Source organism: Equus caballus, chromosome 24 (assembly GCF_041296265.1).
Source record: "Equus caballus isolate H_3958 breed thoroughbred chromosome 24, TB-T2T, whole genome shotgun sequence".
Classification (NCBI taxonomy): Eukaryota; Metazoa; Chordata; class Mammalia; order Perissodactyla; family Equidae; genus Equus; species Equus caballus.
In genome coordinates, this window is record NC_091707.1 from 22,984,540 (window position 1) to 23,003,591 (window position 19,052).

At 40.7% G+C, this 19,052-nt stretch overlaps 1 protein-coding gene across 1 annotated transcript in view; it reads right to left on the minus strand.

Moving 5' to 3' along the window:
• KCNH5 (potassium voltage-gated channel subfamily H member 5) overlaps positions 1-16,373 on the minus strand; it is a 305,467-nt gene extending 289,094 nt beyond the window's left edge. The window contains exon 1 of the mRNA XM_001498472.7: positions 15,204-16,373. Within this exon, the coding sequence (XP_001498522.1) occupies positions 15,204-15,276 (73 nt within the window). The 5' untranslated portion in view covers positions 15,277-16,373. The remainder of the gene's footprint in view (positions 1-15,203) is intronic.
• Between the last annotated feature and the right edge of the window lie 2,679 nt (positions 16,374-19,052).

Here is a 19,052-nt window from a genome sequence, read left to right on the forward strand (position 1 = left end):
AGTACTCTGCAACCAGGAAGAAGGTTCTCACCAGAACCTGACGTGCTGGCACCCTGATCTCAGACTTCTAGCCAGCAAGACTGTGAGAAATAAATTTCTGTTTATTAAATAAATAAGCTGCCTAATTTGTGATATTTTGTTATAGCAGCCCAAATACACTAAGACATTCATCAACCAATCTTAGGGAAACCAGTTCTGATTTGTCTTCATAGCTCTCAGCACCCTGAGAGCCATGAATTCTAGAAAATGGAAACTTCCTGGGGATCTGGACTGTCTCAGTCCTTAAAGATGTTTACAAACATTTCGTGTCCAAATGGGTCAAATATACAACATGTTCCTGCATGCGGGGCCTAAGAATTGGGTCCTTATCCCTACCAGGTGATAGTAGTCCAGGACAACATTTCAGAAGCTATAATTCCAGATATGAGCAGATTCCTGAATGATCTCTGCAAGAGACCAAGCTTGAAAACATCTCATTATGTTCTTTCAAGACCACTCAGGATCCTTTCAGAGATGGATGTGTAATACAACAAACACTTTTTCCTCGAGGGTTAAAAGGTCAAAAACTAAATCGTAGGCCCTTAGTTCAAAATGGCCCAACTAGGATCATTATGAGTGTTTCTGATTTTGACTGCACATTCGATTGGGATGGAGGTTGAGGAGCATCGGAGGGGGCCACAGGAGTTACTCACTCCAGGCCCCACCTCTCAATGAGTCTGTTTTAAGGGGTCTGGAGGGAGTTCCAGGCATTAGTATTTGTTTTGACATCTCAGGTGGTTCTAAAGTACCTCCAGGGTGGAGAAGTACAAATCTACTGCAGTAATTCCTAAAGACTGGAGCTGCAATAGAATCTTGTCATAAGTGTCAAAAATACAGATTGCTAAATTCTAATGCAGACAGACTGAATTGACACCCTCGGTATGGAACACAAATGCGGCCACAGAGGTAAGTCATGCTCAGCCAGATTTGGGAAACTTTGATCTTGCTACTCAAAGTGTAGACCAGTATCACCTGGGAGTTTATTAGCAATGCAGAATCTGGGACCCACCCAGACCTGATGAATCAGAACCTGCATTTTAACAAGATTATTTGGTGCTTCCCCAAACTCATGAAGGCACTGATCTTGTGCATCCTTTCCTTCCTTTTATGGATGGGAAAGCAGGCCAGGAAAGTTAGACTCAGCTAATGGAAGAAAAGAGCGTCTGGTCAGGGAAAAAGACAGAACCAGGCCTCACCGTCCAAGACTTTCTATTCTATAACACTATATTTCTGAACTGCTGTCTAAGCTTTAGCTTTGTTTTCATGTAAAGGATGCACTTCCTCTTTATAGTGCTATTTCTTCAGACAATAGGAAATTTGTCAATTTAATACCACTACATATTAATCTCATTCCTAAAGGAGACCAGATACAAACCATGAGGTCAATAATCCTGGTTAATAGAAATTTCTGGAAGAAGAAAGGTTATATTCAGTCAATGAAAACAATATAAAAGCATGTGAGATGTTCCTTCCCTTTCTACAGCAATTCCAGGAAAAGAATGTTTTCCTCTGAGCTACTCCAACATTACCTGTATCTAGCATGATTAGATAGTTTTTCGGTTTTCTTGTTTTGTTTCGTTTTTATGAAAACTATACCGTTCTCTGATCCAGAAATTGCATGGACATTAACAACGGTGGAACACCTTCTTTTGGAGTTAAACCTTTCTCTCTCTCCCCCTCCCTCTCCTTATCAACTCTTTTAATGCAGAGTATCCTGGAAAGACATATTTAAGAGCACTAGCACAAAGAAGTTTTCAGATATTTTAAGAAGTGCTAAGACACACAAAAGAATTCTAGAACACTGAGGAAGAGAGAAGATGGAGTGGAGGCGAGAAGGGAAAGAGCTTCACAAAAAGAAGCCAGAAACACTGAATATAAAACACTTTCACTAATTTATAGTTTATCCAAGGTCTAGGGTTGCTTCTGTGGAAAGTCAAACCAGATTTTTGCTCTGATTGTATTCGTTTAGTCCTAACTTTGGAGAAGCGCACCTCCCACAAATCATCACTCTTATTCTGAAAGCCCTAAAATGCTGGCACAGAGCTTCTCCAGCAGAGGTGAAGGGCAGGTGGAAACCCAGAAACCTGCTAAGGGGTATTTCAATTTGCTCTCCGGGGTTGCCATGAGGAGGAACTTGAGTGCCCGTGCTCACAGCTCCACGTATTACCCGACCCTCCACAATCGTCTAATTCAAAGAGCTGAGGAACACACATTCCAAAAACCAGTGACCAAGAAGGGAAATTTGAAGCTTCAAAGTAACACAATAAAATCCATGTCACAATCATTAATGTTTTCTAAAAGAGAAAATGCTGATTGTCAAATATTCATTACAAAGTTAGGTTTTGGTTTGATTTGGAAATTTCCTTTGTTTCTCATGTGAATCAGCCTCTTATTAAAATCTGAAGCTAGATGTTTCTAATCCACAAGAAGTCACCTCTGTACACAGTCACACTGAGTGAAGCTCCCTTTGGCTGCATTCTTCTTAAAATGAAAAGGGAGCTCAATGACAAAGTGACAGTGAGGTGATCTCTAGAGCTTCACTCCAAACCTGGCTCTCTTCCAGTTTTCTCCATCTCAGTGAAATCTCCCCAACCTCTGTCCACACCCAGATGCTTGAGCCAAAACTCTGAAAGTCATCCTTCACAATTCTCCGTTCATGCCATCCAATTCATCACTGAAACCTAATAATTCTACCAAGAAAACATGTCAGATGCATCCATGTCTCCCCATCTCTACTGCTACCACCCCAGGGCAAGCCACCGTCATCTCTTGCCTTGACTATTGCAACAGCCTCCCACCTGGTCTCCCACTATCACTCCTCCTCCCTCCAACCCAGCTTGTTACACAACAAGCAACCCTTGCGGCCAGGAGATTTGTCCACTGCGCTTGGAATGTAATGGAAAAGCCTTACCCTGCAGAGCCGGTCCCTAACTGTCTCTCCACCCTGTTTCTCCTCTTGCTCTTTTTTTGCCCACTGCAATCCAACCACACTGGCCTTTAAGCTTAACTTAGCCACTCATTTTCTCTTTCTCTCCTTAGTATGTTTTCTTTTTGCCTGAAATATTCTTCTGTCCACTTATCATTTACCTCTTACTTTATGTCTCAATTTAACACTACTTCCTTACAAAGGCCTTCCCTGACAGCATCTCCCAATCGAAAATGGTCCCTGTTACACTTGATCACAGCGCCCTCCCCTTTTCCTTCAAAATGCTTACCACAATTTGTAATTATATATTTGATGCGGGTTTGTTGAATGCCTGTCTCCCCTACCAGATTCCAAGTTCCATGAGGTCAGGGAGCATGTCTGTTTGTTCATCACTCTACTCCCACAAAAGTTTGCTGAAAGATCAAACCAAATATAAAAATTCTGATTCCCATTTAAAGTCATACAGTCAATAAATAATTATTAGAGCAATGCTAGATATTGTCAAGGATGTAGATAAGGATCATGCTAGGTATTTTTCTTCAAAAAAACTGACAATTCTGTTTAAAAAAATTAGATGTTCCCAAGCAGATTTCCCCACACTCCAGAAACTTGTAAATTTAAATAATGGAGCATATATTATTTTTTCAACTTGTCTTCTGGGTGAGTGATATCTATAGATCTATTTAAGTTTTGTACAACAGAAACAGCAGAACAATCCCTGAAGCACATACAGCACATTTTATTTGGGTTAAACAAAATTTTGGAACAGATGGCTAAACAGAAGCATACATAATTTATATGTCATGCCCACATCCACAAGGCTGATTTCTGGAAGGTGCTTTGCCCACTTCTACTATATCAATAACAGAATATAAGGTGGTATCTTTCGTGTCCTTACAAACACACCTTTATCATATAGCTCTGTAGCAATGATTTATATGTGTCTCTGTGTGTATGTCTGTGTATGTGTCTGTAGACACATACACTTTGTACCTTCCACAATGAGACTAATTATTACATAGTATTATTGGCAACATTAAGCAGACCATCACTGTGGGAGTTTGAAATATGCAAAAAATATCTGTTAATTTATTCAAACTTGTTCAGCTGTCATCAAAGATAAAAATATGCCTCCACTTTTCATCTCCTTCAAGATCAAAGGTACATTTTTAAGTTTCCGTGTTTCTTTGATGGCATTAACTTCATCATTTTTCCATCTAGCCAAAGTGGTTCAGAATGCATGGGATACTTTAACATATATTTCTGAAATTCTAATGGTGAGAATAACAGCAATTTTGTTAGAAAGAGTTTCTCCACACACACAAAAAAGAATGTTCAACAAGTCAAAGTTTCTACTTTCAATGGTTGGAGTTCTGTTCACTAGAAGATGGATTTCTAAAAAGTATACTGGTCAGAATCATTAGAAGCAAAATGTAATTGCAATAATGGCCCATATCACTCACAATCTCATAATACAACAGAAAACCTTCACTCCGATATACAGAATGACAAATTTTTACTGGATTTTATTACAATGAAATTTCTTAAAATACCTAAAGCCATAAGACATTCGCTAGTTATATAATCTTGGATAAAAGCTAAATCAGTCAAGATGGGTTTATCGGGGGGGAAAGAATTACATATTTAATGTTTAAGCATAATTTTTCAATCCAGCAAATAAACAAACCTTGTTTTTGAAAATGAAATGCATCTGTTCTGAAGGGATTATGTATTTTCTTTGAAGTTAACCTTTCAAGGCAATGAAACACTAACGGCAAGATAACTAATGAAGAATTGCGACTAAAAGACTAGTCTAAGCCATACACCTGGTAGAAAAACAGAAGTGAGGTCTTGTTGAATGCATTTACAATCCAATTAATTTCCTAAAGCTTTGTCCTTTTTTTTTTATTATTTCTACCATCTATGCAATAAGAGCCAATCATTCAAGGAGAAGATACGGATCCCAAATTCAATTCATTTGTCTCCTTTGGCCAGATTTCACTGGCCAGTTATAAAAAGAGGCTGACATTTCTGCCTTCTTCTTCAGCTTCTCCAAGCACTGCCAGTTACTCAGGTAAAGAGAACTGATTTTCTTTGGCTCTAAGTAGTAGTTTTTTTGTTGAAGGGAGGAGAGATGTTTTTGTTTGCTTGTTTTTGGTTTTGTTTTTTCTCCAAATAAGTCAGTCCTTGGTAAAGTGAATCCAAATCCTTTTAAGCCCAGATCCCCTAGTTTATGACTTAGGAAAGTCTCACTATTTAATACTTCGCTTTCTTTAGGTTAACAAAAAGAAAATCTCCCCTACCTTACCTTCTCTAGAGAAAATAGGAAAAGGTGAATATTTATTAAGCCCGTACTATGACGAGGCACAGGGCAAGAACTGCTACATTTGTGGCTTTGCTTAGTCTTTCCAGCAGCCCTACAAGGTGGTTATTATAATCCTGGAGTCCCAGTGTGTCGCCATGGCTAAGGGCTAGAGCCAGGACCGGAATCTGTGTCATCAAGGTGAAAACGCCTTTGCTCTGTTGAGAGGAGTGTTCTCTGAGCCTTGGACATACCCCCAGAGTCCCAGAAAGATCACCAGTTACCTCGACCATGATTGCTCTAGTAGAGAGAGAGGCTGCTTTAGGAATGAGTAAGGAGAATGTATCACACCTTTCATGCCTCATGCTCAGGGGAGATATTTTGTTTCTGAGCCCAGTTAACGAGGCAATGCTTTCTTTCGACCTGTAATTCTCTCTTTGGCACATCATATTTCTATCCACTGGCTGCATCTAATGTCAGTCATGGACATGTCTCATGCCCTGAGATGAGTCAATATAGCAAACAGGCATGAATTCACATACTCTACACACAGCACTTATAGAGAGTACAAAAGGAGTACATGGCGAAATTCTTACCCCTAAGGATTCGTAATCTGGTTAGGAAGTAAGACTGATATTATACTGAGTGGGAAGGCAAAGATGACTCTAAGATTTCTAGACTAAAAGGCTAAAATATTAAAGACACCATTGAAGAAATGGGAAAATATCAAAGAAATTAAGCCTGTTTGAAGCCAAAACCAACGATAAATTCAATCCTGGCCAGGGTGAGTTTTAGATGACTTGTGAGAAGTACAAGAAGAGAAGTTCTACAGGACACTGTAAACAGGGGACTGGAACGCAGAGAGGACAAAGTTTAAATTATGACAGAGGAAGCTTGCTCTGAAAAGGAGGGTGAAGAAGTCAGAAAGACAGTTGAAGGTTGAACCTGGATGATAAACATTCTTCAGGAGGGGGGAGAGGAGGAGAAGGGAAAGGAAAGAAGGCGAGGAGAGGAGAAAGAGAATAGAAAAGAAATACAGAGGGACTAGAAAGAGAATCCAGGAAAAAAGGCAGGAGAAAGTGCAAAGTCATGAAAACCAAAAGATGAACATGTGTCTGGAGAGGGCAGGGAGCATAGTCTCAAATCCTGCAAAGCCAGAAAAATATGGACAAAGAAAAGGCCTTTGGATTCACAAGAAGAATGCTCACTTGTAACCCTTCTGGGAAGTTTCAACATTAGGGTATAGACAGAAACCTGCTGAAAAGCAGTGCAGGAGGAAATGGTGACCAAGAATTAAAGGCATCAACTACAAACGGTCCATTCAAAAGATTTAAACATCCAAATGATAATAATAACTAACAGCACTGATACTGATATGGTGCTTGCTGTGGGGGCCAGACACTGTTCTCATCACTTTGCACATATTACCTCATTTAATCCTCACCCCAACACCACAAGCTAGGTACTATTATTACTTGTATTTTATAGAGAAGAAGATGAGGTACAGATAAGTCGAGTAAGTCACAGAGCTACTAAGCTTCGAAGCCAGGACTCTAATGCAAGTCTCCAGAACCTACAGCTCCTAACCAATGTGCACACTGTCCCTCGCAGATAAAAAGGAGGAACGTTATTTTTATCATTGTGTTCATCCTGCATCCCCAGTGCTTAGGTCATTGCCTAGCATACAGTAGGCACTCAATACATTTTTGTTGCATTCATGAATGATTAGCTAGAAAGAGCATGAGGGTCAAGCAAAAGGATGAGAGTTGTTTCTAGGGGACTTATTCTGGGACTATTTTACCCTCATTGAAGAATTCCTCTATTCTCTCAATGCTATAAATACATGAAAATAAACTCATTGTGCTTTAATTTTCCCCAAATGAAAATAAGCCAGCAGACAGAAAAGGCTTACATAAAAGATCAGGATAAAGGCTAACTTTTCCCCTCAATCCAAGCGAGTTGTTTGATTTTCAGTTAAACAGTGATCCGCAATCTCTAAAAATCCAAAATTGATTTTCCCTCTTCGGCTGGACACTGCACAGGACTGTAGGCTACTCCTCAAGGCAAAACTAGCTCCAAAGATCCTTGAACTGGTAAGGATCGAGTCCCAAGCATAAAACTTACCATCAATAACTTCTAACTGCAAAATTGGTTTTAAAAAATTTGATTAGCATCTACAGATTTTTTGAATAGTTCTTTCTTGTATAATATAGTCCAGCTTTGGGGCTGGCCCCGTGGCCAAGTAGTTAAGTTCGCGCGCTCTGCTGCAGGCGGCCCGATGTTTCCTCACTTCGAATCCTGGGCGCGGACATGGCACTGCTCATCAAACCACGCTGAGGCAGTGTCCCACATGCCACAACTAGAAGGACCCACAACTAAGAATATACAACTATGTACCGGGGGGCTTTGGGGAGAAAAAGAAAAAAATTAAATCTTAAAATAGTGCAGCTTTTAAGCTTTTGGAGATTAGAACGAAAGAGATAGAAAGTATTTCAGCTGTATGTCAAGTTGGAATAGGAGATGAGTACGCAATCACTTCCATGCTCACCTCTCATGTTCTCATGAGTCCCATCTGATTTGCCCTATACAATGCAATTTCCAATTTCAGATATACACATTGAGTAAATATTTTAAACTATCCAATTACTTTTACAAGCTTACTTAACAGATTTAATCAACATTGTTTTGGGGAAAATATCACTTATAGACTTGCTTAATTTAGAAGACAAAATCAGAAAGTATCTCTTCAACTAGTACTTAGTGCTTTGTGCTGTTCACAGTAGAGGATACAAAAGTATGTTTAAGGTGTGACCCATATTCTTAAGGAACTTAGTCTATGCACTAACATTCTCATGACTTCCCAGTTATATGTCATCACCACCAGAAACTGCTGTGATTGTGCACCTCAGCTCAGACCTCAAATCCCAGATCTCTCAAAATCAATAGGACTTCGTACTCAGTACCTATATTTCTCTGATGGGACCAGACCCCAAGAGAGAAAGAAATCCATTTCAATAAAATTTCAAATAGCTTTTCAACCACTTTTCCTGTCTAAATTATTTTGCTCTTTGTTTAATTTTTCTATCTTTTTCTAAGTGAAAACAATATATCACGAAACTACTATCTAGAATGTATACAAATAAATCTCTTTATCAGTAATAGTATCCACATACAGCCAAATACTAAAACAATGTCTAAACATACACTGATTTATGTGACAATGTTATCACTGCCCTCATTTGATCAAATATTTTTCTAGAATAAGCCTTTCCAATATCAACTTCTATATCATATAACATGAGAATATTTAAATGATTCTTTTTAGTCATTCCTCAATGAGAAAAGGAGTCATGCCACACATTATTAAGTTAGAGTATCTGGTGGAACATATTGAGGATTTATTTTTAGCTTTATTGAGGTATAACTGACTAAAACTGTATATATTTAAGGTATACAACTTGATTTGATGTAGGAATACACTGTGAAATGATTTACCACAATCAAGCTAATTAACATAACCATCACTTCACAGTTGTCATTTTCTTTCTTTTTTGTGTGTGTATGACAAGAACATAAGACAGGATTTTTTTTAATTCTACTCTGCTATTGGTAAAAGAAAATGTTTTATAAATGTCCATTTCTTAGAACACATTAAGACTATTTTCTTTCTCCTCAATTTCCACAACAATAATTGCCACCGGTTTTGGATTTTGACTTGTTATTCATGTTTGATTTCATGACATATCTCTTTTATTCATAAAAGTGCTGTATGGCATATTTTATTTTTTCCCATTAAAACTAGTTTTGTTCGGAACATTTCAAAGCATCTCCCAATATATGCTTTCTAACTCGACCACAGAGAAAAAAAAATCCCTAAAACCAAGATTCAAACCTGCTGATTGACAGAAAACAAAACCTCTTGAAGTAATATTATCTCCAATCATATTTTGAGGGGAGTTTAAGAAGTTTGGAGAACTTTGAAGAAGATCTGCTTCAGCTCTGTATTTTATTTTAAAATTCCAGATGTCATCAAAATACTAGAATCATGGGGCTGGCCCCGTGGCCGAGTGGTTAGGTTCGCGCGCTCTGCTGCAGGCGGCCCAGTGTTTCGTTGGTTCGAATCCTGGGCGCGGACGTGGCACTGCTCATCGGGCCACGCTGGGGCAGCGTCCCATATGCCGCAACTAGAAGGACCCACAACGAAGAATATACAACTATGTACCGGGGGGCTTTGGGGAGAAAAAGGAAAAAATAAAATCTTTAAAAAAAAAAATACTAGAATCATATAATATCCCAGGTAAGTAGCTATAAATCTTTGAACCATCTTTCAATAAAATCAAAGCACTGTCATGAATTGATTCTCCTTCACCAGTTTAATATAAATTATATCAAGACATCTGGGAGAGGAAAATTTTGTTGAAATAGAAAATATGTATTCATCCTTGCAGCATATTATTTATAGGCCTTTTCCTGCAAAATTTTATATTTCATATATATTACCACCACCCTGAAATGATTTATTACAATAGAATTTTGTTCACCTGCTAAAGTAAATGTTCTACTAGTCTAAAATTTATTTAAATTTATTCACTTACATAAACTTTTTTATTAATATCCCATTCATTTAGTCACAAAATATTGGTTACCATCAACTAAAATGAAACTGCAATAATTAAAAGAAATAAATAACTTTCTTCATTTCACTCTCCTATACGTCTTATATTTTAGACATTTTCTGCCAAGAGTAACAACTACCTACCTTGATTTTAACCTCCAATCAGACTTGAGGAAAAAAGAAAGAAAACGAAAAAGAAGGATATTAACTACTTGGCTCACCCGTGACAGAACCTATAGCGACCTCTTGTGGTAAATACTATCTACAGAGCTTTGGAGAACAATACAACCTTTTCTCATGCTAGACATTGGAGAATGTGGAAGCCTTGTTCCTCCATGCTAGCAAACAGCAGTTATTAACAATGAAGGTAAAAGATAAATATTGACTAAACTAAAGGATTCTTTTTTTTGGAAATCTACTCAGTCACTGTTAATTAAAATAAGCATAGCTGTTTTCTTCTATTTCAAAAAAATGTGTCTTACGTGGTTCTTTTAGTAAGGCAGTTAAAAGATGGCTAGGTACATGGATTTCTCCACATCTTCCTTCTGGAATCAAGCAAAAGACAGACAGAGGGCAATTTCTAGTGAAGACAAGAGTGTTTCTCTAGTCAGCAAAGACCTGCATTCATTGTGTAACGCAGTGTGGGCTCTAAAGCAAGAGACAGCCTCGGGCTTATTTATAAATATAGTTTAGGAAGTGGTCAGTGTAATTTCAACCTCCATGATACTTTAAAAGTAAAAGTGATACATTATGAGACCTGGGTAAACCAATGTTTCAAAAACACTATGTGGTTTTATCAACATTTCCTAAATAGCGGTTTAGATGTTAAAGAAAATCTTTCAAGAAAAAAATATCAAGAACTTAATACCAAAAAAATCCATTTGTTTCTCACCATTTCTTTTCAAGTGAATGACACTTAAAAGTTATTATTCCTTTCCTTTTTTGTTTTTAAATCACTAATTGTCTATTTCCTCTCTTATGGGTTCTCTTTTAAGATCTCAGTTTTTACGAATATTAATTACAGCACAAAAATCATTTTGGATTTTCCTATTAGAAAGAGATGACAGAGTAAAGAAAGTATTAGTGCAGCCTCGGTAGCACAAGCAAAATGGGAAAACGAGCATATTGAGCTTCTTCTCTTGAAATGTAAGTTGTTCATGAAATACTACCTTTTCTGTTTTCTTCTTTCCTGAGCCCCTTTTTTCTCTAAATAGAAAAACATTCCTAGTAATGTTTAAAATATTAAGGAACAATAATTAAATTCTAATAAAAAGACATTATTTTTGTACTTACAACTTTTCAAAATGGCAGCATAGTTTACTGTCACCCAAACTAACCGTTTCTGCCTATTTGTTAAGGAATCAAAGACAAGATATGAATAAAATGTGCTGCCCAAAGACATAATCAGAATGGAGGCCTTGGAAATGTTTTGGGTTTTTTTTAATCTAAAATTCCACCTAAAAGTCTTAAAAACTGTTGGTTTCTTTTAGGCACTTACCCTCTACCCACAAATCTACTGCCCCCTGCAGCCCAGTATATATTGATGAATAGCTTGCATAAATAATAGAAATTCAAATTAAGGGAAGATAGCCTAATAATGTTCCTCACATAGATTCAGTCAATAAGCACTTGCTGCGGGTGGGGGTTGCTATGAGACACTGCCCACATGTAATGAACTCACCAAAATGTTCTAAAACTTTCCCTTCCTAGCAACTTTGATTTTGATCAAACTAGCCAAAAATTTACCTAAACCTTCCTATTGCATTTATACTTTTGACGTTTTACAACTTCTTGGAGTAATAATGTTCTTTCTATATCTACTAAGATCACTTGTTAAGAATTATTGTAATTCCTTTTATTTTTCTAAAAATGGTCTTGTCTTTTATCTTAAAACTAAAGAGAGGAATTCCCTACTTCTACTATGCGGGGATTTGGCTATAAACTATGTTTGTATCCATCCTACTCAATGGCCCTCGTTATTTTATTTTATAGACTTTGAATCACCAGTAACAATTTGAAATGCTTTCCCATAACAGACTGAGTCAACTAAATAAGGAGAATAAAAATCCAATCTCAAGGGTGTAAAATAACAGCAAATAGATACCAGCGCTGGAGCCTGTGATTCTGGGAAATTGCAACAGAGGAGCCTGGAACTTTACTAGGAAATCCTCAGGTCTAAAAGCTGTGCCCAAATATACCACACTTCTTGCCCCTTTGTCGTGCATCATCAAGAAGACCTCTGATGGATTTCTAACTGGCTGAGATTTCAGTTCATTAGCGATATCCATGGACAAATACACGCCTGATGTTTTCTCTGTGTCCATGTCCCTTTCATATCTAATCTCTCTCTCTCTCTCTCTTTCTCTTTCTGTGTGTGTGTGTGTGTTTCTGTTGCTTTCAACATCTCTCTTTTCCTCTTTGGGTGTGAAAGAGAGAGAAAGGGTTTTCTTCCTCCACATTTGTCTTTGGGCCTGGGCACATGCCCATCTGTGTGTTATCTCTGTGCATCTCTCTATGTATATATTTCTATGTTCATCTGACTCTTACTATGGATCTGATCTTTTTATAAGGAGGAAATGATGTTGTATCAGAAAGAGAAGTATTTCATGGGGTAAAAGTAAACAGATAATCCCAGCCTCTGCTCCCTCAATTTTTAAATATGTTGTGAGAGCTGCCTCCTTTTCTTTCTTTTTCCACTAAAGCTCTTCCAACACTTCACTTCCAATGTTGTTGTTAGTGAATAATGAAATCTTCAGTGTGATGAACCCAAGCCATCTATGAGAATCCTGAAGGGAATTTCCTGTTTAGTCTCAATTAAACAATTTCTCAGATTGAATTTTTCTATCTCTGCCAAATCATATAGAAATGGCAACAACTGTGGGATACTCCCACATGAATGTGTGGACCAATTTAACACTGGAATTCTCAATTTCCGAGGTTCTTCCTGTAAAAGGGGCGATGAGACTGTCAGTATTTGTTATGTGCACATGCGCATATACTTACCCCAAGTATCTAATACATTTCAAACAAAGCTCAGAGGTTTTGAGTAGTGGTATTAAAAGTTAGCCACAAGCAATTAGAGGTGGTATTTAAAATGCCAAAACAGATAAATTTTCATTCGCACTTGATGTTCTCTACAGAAAGAAACATTAAGCCAATAAAACAATTATGAGCGTGAAGAGTAAAAAAGATAAAACACTCATTAATTTGGATAGTAAATACAAAATGGAGGCAACAGAAGCAGATATTTCTAAGCCACATAAGGTAAATCTTAATTTCACAGTCTATCTAAAATAAAAGACATTGTAAAAACGGACTCATAGTTGCAGTCTGTGTAAGAAGTTTCAACCGAAGATGCTCTATCAGTAAACTTCAGTCAAGGAATTCACACCTTCTTTCTGGTTACCATGCAGAGCAACAGAGAGCCTATGGGCTTTATTTTTTAAGGCCTTCTCTGAAAAGTCCTCTCACAGACAAAATTGTATGAAGTCGAAATAACCCAAGAGGATGAAAAAGCTGAAATAAGGCTGATATATCTTAAACAACTGATTCCAATAATCTTTAAATTTCCCAAACTGGTTGATTTAACAGTAATATTTTCTTTGTACTCTAGGTCTTTGTGTAATACTAATACAAGGAAATAATTTATAAACATAGAAATTGCCTGCCATTATGAATTTACATTTTATATTTTCATAAAAAATCAAAAACACAGTTTAAATCACACTGGAATGGCTAAAAATATTACAGATACTTTTTAAATAACTAGCCTAGGCTTATTAGCTATTTTTTCAACCCAGAAAGTCTGCTGTAGACTTGTATAGTATCAGGCATTGACCAAGGTGGAAGAAATAAAGTCACAAGCTTCAAATTAAAACCAAATACCATGTCAGAGATTTATGAAAAATACCTTAGCATGCTTAAATATATATAGTCCCCAAGCCAGGGGAAATATTTGCAAGCCTAGTTTTAGAAAAGATCTGAATCTAAGAATTAGTATAAACTAATCTACCAATTCAGGAAAAGCATAATTATATTTAATTATTTATTATAATTTGAGTGTGCCTCTATCTTGCCCACTAGGCAGGGAGCTACTTGAGAACAGAAACGTCTTAACCATTTTTTTTATACAAAGGCCCCCAAAGAGTGTTTCTTGTGTAAGGCACCCAAACAAATATTGTTTCAATGAATGAATGAATGAACAATGAATTACGGAACTGCATAAGAGTTTTTCAATGCTTTGGTCCAAGCTCTACTGTAATCAATATGCAGAAAAGTCTTTCTGATAACTCTTCAAGCAAGGGGTCTCAAAATAAAATGACAGGCCTCTGAAGAAAAAAAACTTTAAAGGATACTTTACATATCTTGCTTATAAAATTGAAAATTACATAAGAGAATTAAAGACAAGTGGAAAATGTAAATTTCAGTAAAATACAAAGTTTATGAGGTCTTAAAATGTGAAATATGTAACCATCCCCATTCAAAATATCTTAGAGGAAATGAATGCATAAATGGATGGCATTTTAAAGACACTTTAAAGCAAGAAAACCTTAACACTAGCAGCAAGGTAGAATGGCATTTTTTTACTTCTTTCTCCAGTTACTTTTAAAGCACAGTAGCTATTGCTTCCCTTCTACATTTCTCCTGTTTAAATCAAATCAAACATATCACAGAGATTAACATAGACCAACACACAAAGAAAAAAAGGAAAGAAAGAAACTTTAAACACAAAATTTGACCATACTGATTGCCTTCCCATTTTTCAAGTATTAACTCTCTTTATTAGGCTCAGCTCCAACTACTCCCCCGCACAGGGTTCCTTTCAGCGGTGCCCATTGGACCCAAAAGCCATTCCAGAGACTTAAATCATATTAAGTAGCCACTTTCACAGCCATTCCCAACTTGAGGGAAACCCTTCTAACCGAGATTCACTCTAAGAATTTGATCATTGTCTGCAGCCTACCTGGGAAAAAATATGGGAAAAGGATGAACAAGAAAGATATCCTTCCCCAAAGCGAAACTCAACTCTATTATCCAAACGTACCTACTCCCTACCCGCTCCCCCATCGCATCCTCGGTACCAGGCTCTGGACAGGTGGGAGGGGGTGAGTACGTCTTGGGAAGGGGATGCAACTAACTTTCCTCCACCACTTCATTCCCACTCCCACCCCAAATCAGTTCCAACTAGTAACTGAAGCCACCAGGTAGGGCTGTCTGCATCCCCCTCCCCCCCAGGAGTGTGATGGGATGGGGAGGATGGGGGGCGCGCGTCGGCAGGGTGGAGGGGAGAGGGATGTTCTTAAAACTGCAACTCTTCTTACCGCTGGAGCGCCTGACGATGTTCTCCAAAAATGTGTTCTGCGGTGCCACCAGCCCTCTCTTGCCCCCCGGCATCCTGGGTCTGGAGAGCGGCGGCCAGGATCCGCGGCGGGGGAGGGGGGCAAGCAGGAAGAGAAGGCAGAGGAAGAGGAGAAGGTGGAGGAAAAGATCGAGCCGAATGAAGAGGGGGCGCGGCGGCGGCGACGGGGTCCCCTGACTGTTTCTCCAGCCGGACCCGGATGAGCAGCTCTGGGGAGGAGGACCAGGCAGTTCATGGTAGTAGCGCTCCCACGGCCGCCGCTGCCCAGACTGTGGCGGTGCCGCACACGCGGCTCGGGAACTGCAGGCTCCGCGGGGCACAGTGCGCCTGCGCCGCCCCCGCTGTCGCTGTCCCGCCGGTGCTGATGCTGAAGCTGCTGCTGAGGCTGCTGCCGCGGCGGCGGTCGCCCGGGCGCGGGCTCAGCATTTCTCCCCCTGCCCCGCGCCCCGGGGCCGGGAGAGCGGGAAGAGCCAACTCGAGACCTGTCTCCCAGTCCCTCTTAGCCCAGACCCAGACACCTTTACTGCGTCTTCTTCTCCTCCTGCCCTAGCGCACCCGTCTCGCGCAGCTGGATCACGGCTGCCCAGTCGAGCCCAACTTCTGCTGCGCTGTGCGCCTGGAGGCGGCTCCTCTCTCCCCGGAGATCGAGGCAAACGCTTGCGGTCCAATGGGGCAGTGGAGTGAACGAGGAAGTGGGAGACGCAGGCAGGATGCCAGAGAGGGCAATGGACAGGCGGAAGGGGTCACATCTCAGCTTCTCCCTTTGGGGTCCTGAGCCCCGGCTACTCCCGAGGACACGACTCCGGGGGAGAAGGTGTCGATCAGCTCCCGCTCCAGCTGAGGCTGAGCGCCGAGCAGGGACTGACAGGGCGGTGCGCTGGGACGCAGAGCAGCCACCTGACGCTGCTACCGCCCCCCTCCGGGCTTTGGCGCCCGAAGCTCAACAGAGGAGCTTTCATCACCCGCCCTACCCCACGCCCCAGAGCTCGAGCCAGATAGGGTCGGAGCGCAGAGCAGGCACGGGAAGAGCCTCTGTGCCGGGGCTGGCTCTGGCGCGCGGGGAGGCGTGCAGCCGCACAGGGGAGCTTCCCCAGGGCTGTCGAGCGCAAGAGGCGAGCCCCGCCGCGCTGCTAAGTTGCGGAAAAGGTTGCACTTAATGCGGGGAGTAGGCGAAGAGGGCGAATAATTCACACGAGAGGCGGGGAGCGCAGCTGGCAGCGTTTGCGGTGGAAACACAGTGAGGGCAGCAGGAGCGAAGCTGCGCAGGGCATGGGGCATACCGGCAGGCATGGTCCCTAACAACCCACTGTCCGCTCGGAACCGGGGACAGGAGTGGAACCCTTAGTAAACAGAGTCCAAAAGCCAGAATCTACCGCGGAGAAGGGAAAATGGCATAAGAGCGAACGGAGAGCGGAGAGGCGGAAAGAAAAGGGGGAGCTCGCGCCGCGGCACCTCCTTTTTATCTAAGACAGTGGTTCTCAAAGTGGTCCTGGACTGGCAGTGTCTCCTAAGAACTTGTTAGAAGTGCAAATTATCCGGCCCTACCCGAGAGCTAGGGAACCAGGAACTCAGGGGGTGAGGGCCGAAAATCTCTTATAACAAGCCCTCCAGGTAAATACGATGCCGGGTTGAGAAGCACCGATCTAAGGCTTTCCCTCCAGAGGCTCCACGTGGGCCTGTGAGAAAGGACGGCTGCACAAGCAGGGTCAAGGAGAGGAGACAAAAAGTGCGCTGCGGCAAGTCAGAGGCTGAGGCGAAGCGTTGAGCGGTGAAGGCAAAGGAGAGACAGAGGGGGCGGGCGTCCCCTTTTGCTGGGATCAGAATATACCAGGTAACCCCTGTTAGAAATGGTCAAGGATAGGTTGCCCGGAAGCAGCGGGACTCCCCAGGCTGGGGTCAGAGGAAACCTGCTCAGAGCTTGCTCTGGGCGGGGAGGAGGGGAGGGAAGGTGTCTGACTTCCTTTGGAACCTCCTAGATTACCCATCATTGACCTCGAGCCACGATCTCTCCAGAGCACCCAGGATAAGGACCGTTGCCTGTGGCCAAGAGACACATAAATGCATAACCGGGATCCAAGTTTAGCTTAGGGTCATTTTTTCCCTCTCCCCTCTGAAATTTCCACCCATTCGCCCAGAGCTTGGGCAGCTGAGCAAATCCAGAAGGTTGATGTGAGGTAAAGAGGAGTTTGCTCTGCCAGGATTTCTTCCGCAAAAACTCAAGATATTTGGCGGAATAAAACTAGGCTATTCGAGCTTTCTACCCGAAGCATGCTGGTGGTGCAAGTTTATTCCCCTACAGCTAGAACGTCTTCTGAATACACCGTGGCGTCTTTAGTTAAATAATACGGGACTGCCTGTGCAGATTGGGTCCGTATGGTTACAGCCCCTCCCTGGAGTTGACCCCTGTGTGTGTATGAGGGAGGGGAACTGGAAAGCAGTCCTTAAACACACAATTGGATTTTCCCCTCTGGTGGGTCTTGTATGACCTGCGTTCATGGCGACTAGGCTAGTGTACAGACAGACCCTGGTCCTAGACTTAATCAGCCATTCACAGAATGGGGTGGAGAACAGGCAGGCTAATCTTTTTAAAATATATATATATATAATTCCTAGATTGCTATCCTAGACTTCTAACATGATATGATAAATCCGTCGACATCATTAATGGGAAATATTTCAAATCTGTATGTTCTTTTGCACATCATCAGCTGCCCACATCTCACCTCTGGGTATTGATATAAAATCTCTGCTTCCCAGCATTCCCATCTAGTATAAATATCCCTGCTCCTAATCACTCCTCTGTGGGTGTATGAGCTCACACTTCCCAAAGAGGAAACTCTTTTGGACTCCATTAAGACACAGTCACACAATTACTGGTAGAACGTCCTCATTTATTTCCATCTGCAATTAAATTGACATTTGTCTTTTCTTCTTTATCCTTACTAACTGCATAGCATTATAACTTTGGGATTATTTTAATTACTGTAAAAAATTGGTAGTTATAAAGGATCAAATTCTTGGTTTACACAATTTTCTTAATCTTCTAGTTTAAATTTTCATTTTGTAGAGGAAGAAACCAAGACCCAGAGAGTTGAAGTGCCTAGTCCAATATGACACAGTGCTGTACTGAGACTAGAATCAGCTCTTCTGACCCCATAGCCAAGCTCCCTATAAATAATAGAAAGCATTATGGCTTGGCTTAGTGTGGGAACAACCAGCAACCTCCAGGGACATCTATTGCAGTCGCTGATTTTGCAGCACTAGTGAGAAGAGAAACCGTTGGCAACAACTTGCAACAGCTCCTAATCAAAATAGAGTTAGGGAAAATGGAGCGGCACCGTATGGCCTGCCTGGCCCCGGGGAATGTGCTGGCAGATTGCAGCAAGGTGCCAATACGGCATTTTAAAAGCATTTTGCAGACGGAGTCCATATGTTGTAACCAAATCACTGGATTTAACAGGTGAGAGAGACAGGAATCAAAAAGCTTCAAAGTCATACAAAGGGCTTCTTTTTGTTTATTTTATTGCAAAGATTCAATTATTTTAAAGCAGAATCATTTGTCCTTTTCTTTTCTCTTGAGTTATTGTAGTTAGAGTGGTGGTGTGTGGTAGAACCAAGAGTTCCAACACCCAGAGGTGTTCACTAACTCCCAGGTCACAGCTATGAAATGAATGAAAGCTAGCTGAACTGCAGGTGTGTTCCCGTTTAACAGCAACAATATCAAAGGGAAGACGAATATAATGCTGCATGTCAATTACACCTCAATAAAAAAAATTTTAATAGGTAAAGACTTAGAAAACTGATATATTAG